Source organism: Elaeis guineensis, chromosome 14 (genome assembly GCF_000442705.2).
Source record: "Elaeis guineensis isolate ETL-2024a chromosome 14, EG11, whole genome shotgun sequence".
Taxonomy (NCBI): domain Eukaryota; kingdom Viridiplantae; phylum Streptophyta; class Magnoliopsida; order Arecales; family Arecaceae; genus Elaeis; species Elaeis guineensis.
Window position 1 is genome coordinate 55,160,102 of NC_026006.2, and position 9,603 is coordinate 55,169,704.

The 9,603-nt window shown below is 35.3% G+C and overlaps 1 protein-coding gene across 2 annotated transcripts in view; it reads right to left on the bottom strand.

The window, feature by feature from the left end:
• Window positions 1-907: 907 nt before the first annotated feature.
• Window positions 908-9,603, bottom strand: part of LOC105057664 (uncharacterized) — a 10,537-nt gene continuing 1,841 nt past the window's right edge. Inside the window, exons 4-9 of one of the 2 annotated variants that reach the window (XM_073248882.1) lie at window positions 9,566-9,603; window positions 9,409-9,470; window positions 5,999-6,234; window positions 5,831-5,864; window positions 5,621-5,740; window positions 908-1,234 (exon numbers count right to left, since the gene is read on the bottom strand). The exon at window positions 9,566-9,603 is cut by the window's right edge and continues 20 nt beyond it. In XM_073248882.1, coding sequence (XP_073104983.1) covers window positions 1,050-1,234; window positions 5,621-5,740; window positions 5,831-5,864; window positions 5,999-6,234; window positions 9,409-9,470; window positions 9,566-9,603 — 675 coding nt within the window. In that variant the 3' untranslated portion in view covers window positions 908-1,049. Of the gene's footprint in view, window positions 1,235-5,620; window positions 5,750-5,830; window positions 5,865-5,998; window positions 6,235-9,408; window positions 9,471-9,565 lie in introns of both variants that reach the window. The other variant, XM_010940339.3, reaches the window with a different exon arrangement.

Consider the following 9,603-nt stretch of genomic DNA (forward strand, 5'->3'; position numbering starts at 1 on the left):
AGATATCTATGCTCAATGAACCACATTAACCAACGTCTATGATTAAAAAGAAAAATCAATCATTAGAATATCTTTTGCATAAGCAAAAAGTGTCTTATACAACAATATATATATCCAAAAAGATAGTCCATAATCTTAATTTATTTAGGCCAGCAAATACCCAGCTTAACCCAATTTTAAAACCCAAACAATATAAAATATACTTGAACCTAACCTCATCTATCAACTTATGGTCAAAAAAGGAGTCTCCGACTATAAAAGCCAATAAAAAAATATTATTTGTATTTCTTAATCATATATAAATATTCAAAATCTTTTCAATAAATAACTAATATAGAAAAAAATACATATGAAGCTACAAGAGCCACAGAAAGAGAGTGGCACGGACGTAGAGCCACAAGAAATGATTGGGGATAAGGGCGAAAGAGCCATGGACAAAAAAAGATAGAAGAGTCACAGGTCGAGAGTGCACGTGGAGAGGGGGGAGGGAAAGGGAGAGGATTGGACAATGAATTCTATGTAATTTTTTTGAAAAATAATTTTGTCTAACATTTTTTTTATAACATTACCAAAGAAGTGATAATCTAAATAACCATCTCTCTCCAACGCAACCCAAATTGCCTCCCATAAAAAAATCTGGATGATAATATGAATTATCATCCAAAAAATATACTAAATACAGTAATTCAAGTTACCATATTAAATTTTCAATAATCTAAATAGATTGTCAATTATCAAACGCAACCTTAAGCTTAATTGTGAGTCTTGATCTCTCCAAAAATGGGTAATTTTAAACTTGCTCAACATAATATGCCTACAAAGAATAAAGGTTTGGCTCTAATCAAATTAGGATTGCAAATAGATTTAACCTGGCCATCAGTAATTTGGAGACAAGGTAGAGTAAGCATTGCAAAGAAGAAGCAACAATTTTAGAAACAGTGCAAGCAAGCACTTGAAACCAAAGCATAAGACATGAGGTTCGCTGCATTTTGGAGTAACAAGTTTCAAGTGATCATGACTCACGAAGGCAAGGATGGATTAAACTACAATCAATGGCGACCGATGACTCTTGATATTCTTTCAAAGAAGATAGGAAACATGGTCATGCTGAAAATCATATCTTCCTTCATCCAATCTAGAGCTATCCTCTCTAGTGTCCCAAGCGAAAAAACACGGTACATCAGCTCACCTTCTCGATCTTCATGTCTTATCCATGTTAGGCTGAAAGCATAGCCTGCAAGTAAATCATTCCAGTAAATAAGATTAACACAATACTGGCATAATTACCCATCTTTAATCAGACATAACCAAGTCAAATTTAAGTATGAAATCAAATAGACCAGCTAATCAACATGTTCTATATCTATGCCATTTTTGTTTTTAAATTTTGTTTCTAATTATAAAAATTAATGTACATAAAAATCATTAAAAAAATTGACGATGCAACTAGCACAGTCATCCAAGTCTCATAGCACAAGTGGGCAAAACACTGGTTATAGCTACTCAATATGTCATGCAAGGGTAAGATGGCATATTCAGTCCAGTCTCCTTCCTGATGGTATCAGAATACTCTGTTTACTTTCAGTTGATTTTGACAATTAATAAGACAATAAGCATGGTCGGTGAGCATACCAATAAATGAAACAGAATTCGCTGAACTTATGCTCCACATTCTAGTCCTACACCATGATTGGCAAGCTTCAATATGTCTCATAGGCAACTCATGAAAAAAATAAAACTTCAATGCAAATAGAATTCTACATTTAGCCCCTCCCGCTTAACCATTTCCCTGGACTAGAGCTTCTCTACACCTCAATCTATCAGGAAGAAAGGTTAGTAAAATAATAAATTGTCTGTGCAAGGTCTGGTTTGACACAAAATTGAAGATTAAAACAGCTCAATAGGGAGAAACCAAGTTATACAATTCCTATAGGTCATCCTCAAAGGCAGAAAATAAAAAATGAGATTTTACACATGCCAAAATGAGTGGTAACCATAGTTCATGGTCCAATAGGATTTGAGGATAGCAAAGGCAAGCTCTCACACAGTACTGAAGAATGTCACATGAAGAAAACAGTAAAAGTGGCAGTAAATTCAATTAGTTTGCCTTACTTGGGAAAGCCCATGATTTCAGGCTATAACAACAAAAGGAAGCTGAGCAGCTCAGATGAAATCACAACTCACTGCATTTAGTCCCATATAAAGCTATAAGGGACAAAAGCTAGAACATGCCATCTCTACCTCCTATAGTAATTATGAATGTGAATTTTGCAGCATGATCTGAGAACATGGTTTCAATACAAAGCTGGACTGAGATGTTTCAGTAGTTTCTTCAGTTTTGGTTTCCACTTCTGTTGGTTCCTTTCTAAACCTAACAAATGGAAGCATTATATATGTATATGTATGCATGCATGGAAGCATGCATGCATGCACGCACATGTGTGTGCGTATGTATGTTTACCAAAAGAAGAAAACTAAAAAGCTAAGCAAGAAAAGTAAACTATTGAAATTGTGATGACATATTAAACAACTTTCTAAAGAAAATATGTTGTTCAGACAGATTCAGTTGTTTTTATCTGAACTGTGATGTGAAATGCCAAAATAAAATATAGAAAGTCTACAAAAACATTTAAATTCAAAAAAAAAAAATGCAAGAAGTTATATTGAGATAATGCATATCTCTCGATTAGAAATGGAATAGTCAAAAGATCCCAGTAACCCAAATGTCTTATCTCAAGTGATAGTCTTGAATATCAATCAAACAGATCTACACAATACAATATCAAATATCAACTCACAAAATCATTAAGATATAGATAATTAACAATATTGCTGTAGAAATTGCTTCACTACTAGGCAGAACTTGTTTTGCATCAAAAACGAATAGTCATCTTTAAGAACTTGGTTGGCATCAAAAAACAAAAAGTCATCTTCAAACCAAACCCCAGTTCTCTTATCATCTTCAAAAACTAGAAATAGCTTTAAGAAAAGTAATTTTCTTCTCTACATATCTATTTCTTTCCAAAATTTGCGGATTTCAAGTGTCACAATAAGATCATGTTTTTGTTCAATCTTGAAACATAATAAATTCATGTTGGAATTTTTTTCATAATTAAAAAAATAAAAGAACAATAAGCATTGATTTTCTATTTTCTGAACAATAGTTTATTCTCAATATTTGGTAACCCCGATGAAATTTAAGACAGCTTTACACAACTGCTGAAGAAATGGAATGGTTGTAAATCTCTTCTTATAAATATCATGTAACCCAAAATCCAAATGATTCAATATCCTCTCAGAACTCAGAAGACTAATGAAATTCAATTATGCAAAATTGCTTCCCAAAGGCTCCTCTATCACCCACAAGCAAATCTCTCCTTTCTGATGTTAAAGGATAAAAGGCCTTGTGCACAGCAATTTGGCCTAATTTTATTCAGCCAAAAATATACCAAAATCCCAAGATTGGCTTCATTTCAGATTTACTCAAAACCAACTAGCTTTAGTCACAAGTTTCCCTTGCATCTTCCAAAACACAGCAGGAAAGGCATTGGTAATTACAACCCTGTTCAAACTAAATGACCAAATTTATGTGGTCCTTTTTATATCTCCAGAGCATCGTCTCAGGGTCATTCATCACAATTAGATGTTCCAACAGGTTGTTTCAGGTTAGTGCAGCATGATACATACCTAACCTTTTTTAATATTTAACTCTTGAATTCAACCTGTGAGATCAGCTATATTAAGGTATTAGAACAAATTAACACGTCCATTTCATATAGGGTTTTTTTTTTTGGTTGGAAGAAGCTCAGAAGTGCAGGAGTCCACTTCCTTCAGCTGCCTAGGCAGGGGCACTTTGGCCCACCCCCAGCCAAAGTCAGTTCAGCAACTTTTTGGGCAGTGAAGACTTGATATCCATGTTTCGGCACTCAACATTATCAAACCACTACACCGGAACAAAGTTGAGAGAAAATTAAATGGAACCTTGTCATATCCTAGTAGGCAGGAAAAATGAGGTGGGTGCCTCTGTCATATTAGAGAGAGCAAATGATGATAACAACCTCGCCTGTTAGAATGCAAGGTTTTGAGTTGACATTTGTGATAAAAAATTTGAGAAATTTCAGGGTAGATTCATATTATTACATAGAAAAGAGAGTGAATGGGTGTCAAACTTTCATGGAAAAGGGGGTTCATGCAGCATACCATGTATATTCTTCACGTTGTTTCCTCCTCGTGTGGTATTTTTTTATCATATTTACAGTTCTCAAGTTAAAGTTATGGTCTCCTATGGGTGGGAGAAGGGAATAGACAGTCGTTATCTAAATTCTAACATAACAGAGCATTGAACATGGGGTTCAAGTGAAGAGAATTACTTCCTGATGGAGATATATTAAGCATGAAAGGATGTGTAATCATGTTAGTCGACAATGATTGTGGAATCAAGATAGATGAACATGGGTCTCAATTAAAATGCAAAACATGCATCTTTGCAACAGAGGCTACAACAGAATTTTAATGGTTTAAAGAAAACACATTTGATTGGCAGATAATGTACTGAAAGAATGGATGAACTAATAACCAATGACTACAAACTAGCAAAATCAAGCAGTATATAAAACTAGAACTTTAGTTATTTCCAGATACCAAAAGAACTCAGTATTACAAAACATGCACCTTTGCAACAGAGACTAGAACGGAGTAATGCCATAAAGCAAACACATCTGATTAGCAGATAATGCACTGGAAAAATGGATGAACTAATAACAACAACATCTAGCAAAATCAAGCATTATAAAAGATTAGCAGTTTAGTTATTTGCAGATACCAAAAGAACTCATTACTATACCGTTATAAAATTACCATATGTTGGCAAACAACTAAAAGACATAGCCTTTCAATTGATTATGCATGGAAAAGCTTATGTCAACTGGAAAACAAATAAGAGTTTGGAACAGACAACTAGTATGATATTTCCCAGTTGCCTCCCATAAAATCTACATACCTAACTATATAAAGAGATACATGGATATATAACAAATTGCTAGTGGAAACATGCAGATACAAGCATAAATACATAGAAACAGTGTGTGTACGTGTGGAACACACTCATGTGGTATAATGCCCAAATTAAATTATGTCTTGCAAGCGTAGTTCTCAGGTTATAGTTCCTCTACATCATAATCTGGCATAAAAACCTGGGAGTGGGGAATCAAATCAAGAAAAATACTTTTAATGGAGAAATAATAATGTGAAATGATAGTTATTTAGGTGCTACTCTAGAAGAGATATGGATGAGGTTCCATGCAAGTTCTTCTCTCCATGGTGCTTGTGTTGGGGAAAGGTTTCAGGTTCAACCGAGGAAGGTAGCACTTCCACTATTATTGTCCAGAAAAAATGAAGCATATGTCAAAACAAAACATAAGTCATTCATCTTTGAAGCATAAATTAGTAGAGATAAGCAAAACAATAAAGCAAGCATATCTGATAGCATATGGTGCACTACAATGATGGATGAATTGAAAACCACTATGCAATGGCAAAAACTGATGTTATGTAAATTAATAAGTCTGTGATTTACATAGAGCAAAAGAATTGATTATACGGCTCAGTATTGAACAATTACCACTAATTTGGTGAACAACTGAAAATGTTAGCCCTTGGGTTTGACTGTCTAGGGAAAATTCCATGCCAACTAAAAACTCAATAAGAGTCTGAAACACACATTCGTTCTGACCTTTTCCTGCTGCATCTCCTAGATATAATAGGATACAAAAGTTAAAATTTGTGGACAGGCCATAGAAGACTGATATGAGTTTCAGTAAATCAGACATACCTGACCAGGCCAAGTTTCTTCTGCAGCAGTCTGGCTGAATACTTCCATTACCAGGGTCAAAATCAAACCAAGATGCCAGCAATTTTGATGATTAATTTAAACATGTCTACAGTATATTTTGACAATATTACCAGATGATATGCTGTTGCATGAATACAGTTCACTTACCAAAATCTGCTCCTCTTGATAGCTGCCATAAGGAACAATAGCTGCATCTCCATCTTGGATTTCGCTTTCCTTGGTGCATGAGTTTTCCTTCTTCTTTATTGGTGGAGTTCTGAATTTCTCTCTTGATAGGACTCTAGAATTTGTTTTGGGAGACCTCAGCAGTGCAATGTCATTAACATCATTCTTCTGTGACAAAAGATTCTGAAGCCTCCCAACTTCATTAGAGAGCTCGTTTTCTGTCAAGAAAAATAAGTACTTAACTAGAGAAGCATGGAAATGAGATTCTATGAAAAAGACATAAGCGCACCTAGGCTATAACTATATTTCACTAGATATCTGGCCCATAAAGAAAGAAAAAATCTAGAGAAGTATTGAACACAGGTCCTGCTATAGATGAAGAATCTCTTTTTTGCATTTTGATTCACTAGAAACCAGCATCATTCCTAGGAACATGGGGGGGGAAAGATTCATTCACCTATACACACGAAAACTGTGATAACCCAGCCAGCCCAAACGAAAAAAAAAAAAAAAAACAGATAACAGGGGAGAAGACTCCCGAAGGGAGTCTTCTTCCTCCTCTCGTCGGCTCCCAATCAAAGTCGGAGATGAGTTCCCTCCGGCTCTATTTAAGGAGGAGAACCCTCCTCTCTCCTCTCATCGAGAAATCCCGGGGCAAAACGGCGGCAATCGCCGGAAATTCCTCACGGAGACCCGTCGCTGTGCCGTCCAATTTCTCGTCGGAAAAGCTTCGCCGGCGACGGAGGTAAGCCTCCTCCTCTTCCTCTCTTCTCTCCCTTCCTTCCCGTGCCGATGTGCACGCTCGCCGGCGACCGGAGTCGCCGGATTTTGTTGTGGAAGAATTTTTTTTTTTTTGCCGTTTTGCCGTCGCCAGTGGTCACCGCCGACCACCGGTTTGGCCCTCTTCTTATCGGCGAGTCACCCCCTCCTGCCGACGGCCGCCCCACGCCGGCTGCGCCGCCGGCCGGCCACCCAACGAGGGGACCTCAAGGTCCCCTGTTTCAGCCCAAAAGAAGCCCACGGGAAAGAAGAAAAGAAGAAGAAGAAAGAAGAAGAAGAAGGAAAAGAAAAGAAAAAGAAAAGAAAAAGAAGGAAAAGAAAAGAAAAAAAAGAAGAAGAAGAAAGACGAAAAATAAAATGATAATAATATAATAATAATAAATAAGATTTTCTCCTCTCTTTTCCGTGAAGAAAAAAAAAGAAAAAAAAGAGAGAGAAAAGAAAAGAAAAATCATTAAATTAATTAATAAATAATGATATAAATAATAAAATATGAGAAAGAGAGTTTCTCTCTCTTCCCTCTCTCTTCAGCCTGAACTAGTATTTTCTCTCTCTAGAATTGGACTTTCTCTCTCTAGAATCCTCTCTCTAGATTATTTCTCTCTCTTAAAATTTCTAAAATTTTGAGAAGAATGATGATGAATTTAAATGATTCTCGTAATGAATTTTTGATCTGTGATCGTCGGACGATACACCGACATCCACTTTGATCAGATCAGGTATTTTTAGATTTTATTTCTCATGATCTTATTGAATTATCCATATGATAATTTTAGCATGATTTGATCTGATCGATCAGAATTTGTTGAATCATATTGTCTGAAGAATTCAAGATGAGTTTTCTCTCTCTATAATTTTCTCTCTCTAGAATTTTTTCTCTCTAAAATATTCTCTCTCTTGATTGATTCTCTCTCTAAAAAAAAAGGTTAGTGAATGAAGAATTTTTTTTTAATAAGTCTGATCTGATTTTAATGAAGAACCTTGATCTATGATTGTCAGACAGCGTACTGGCACCCACCTTAATCAGACTATGAATCTTTAGATTTGATTATCCATGATTTCGATCTAGCCATGATTTGATTTGATCATGTTGGTTTCACCAATTGAGATATTGGACCAATCGTAATGTTGGATTGTGTCACCTGATCAATTTGAATTGTACCTCATGAATTTCCTCTCCTCTGATTTTCTCTCTCCACTTGATTTTATGAAATCGATGAAGAAATCTCGGTCCTATCACTTCGAATCCGATTTGATCTGATAGTCAAACTTTGGATCGTTTAGATCCTAATTAGATTTTGATTAGATGAAATTAGATGATCGGACCCAATCTAAACCGTTGAAATATGGTATTCGTATTCTTTCTAATTATTGAAATTGATTCTGTATAGAATTGTGGATGTTTGATCATGGGATATCGCGATATGATCTACGAATAGAATTTTTGGAAGAAAATTTATAGAATTATATGGATTTATTGGAATGCATTCGAGGTAAGTAATGTTTCACTTTTTCTAGATTTATCGGTAAATTATAATGTATTTTTCTGACATGATTTGTGAAACGATGCATGAATTGGATGAATGGTATTTTGCTATGAAAATATCTTATTTGAAATGTTATGATGAAGCATGATTGAACATATTGATTTCATGATGCATTATATTGATTGATTTTGATACTACATGATTATATGTTTTATTATCAAAATTAGAATATGAAATATGATTTATGAAGAATTATGATATAAGAAATATTATGAATTGACAACCTGACTATGTAAAGGACCCCGCCAATGGGGGCATATACGTTGGCAATTGATTGTCCTGAGGGTTTATGTCGCCAGCGAGACCAGCGACATGTCGCCAGAGAAACCAGCGACAAACCGCCAGCGAGACCAGCGGTTCCAAAGGACATGGCTGCCAGATGATTCGCAGCCTACCGCAAGCAGATACGCGGTATTATGACCCTGCCACAGAGAAAATGTGGTCATAGCTCATGGTTGACGAAAAGAAATTGAAGAACAAAAGAAATTGAAATCTTGAAGAAACTTGAAATTTCGAAAAAGAAATGAATTTGGCATGAATTATATTGCATAATTGAAATTGATTTCGAATTGATGAACTCTATATGCTTATTTTCTATAAATGATTATTTACTTATATGCCTGATGAAATCTGTTGAGAAGTGATCGTTGCTTACTGGGCTGTCTAGCTCATTACCTCTTATTTTACTGTTTTTACAGATGTTGAGGAATTAAGATGATACAAGATATGAATAGAAGAGTGATCAGAAGCAGAATCTTCGTACTTTTATTTTAGGTTAAAAGGCTTATTGAATTTGATGCAAAGCCATTGAATTGTTGTTGAATTTATTGAGATATTAAAGAAAAAAAAAAATTAGGTCATTATATTTTAGATTTTAATTATTGACTAATTATTATGATAAGATGCCTTGCATACTTATGGGAAGAGTTTTCTATGAGTATGCGGCGGTTGCCATGACCCTCGATTCAAAATCTCGGATCGGGGGCGTGACAAAAACACTACATCAAGTACAATCTAAAATGCAAGCAAGAATCACAAACAAGGAAAAGGGCACTTGTTCCTCACTCTTCTGGCTCTCTTCAAGAAGAAGCTTTTCGCACTCAGCATATCGCTCATGCATAGAAGATCTGCAGCAGAGTATACGTACTTTAGTATTTAAAAAATACATCCACAGTGAACAATGAGCTCAACAAATGGAAGCTTCCAATCAATCAAGTCATACATTTCTGCACGCAGTTCGTCATTTTGATTCTTCAGTTC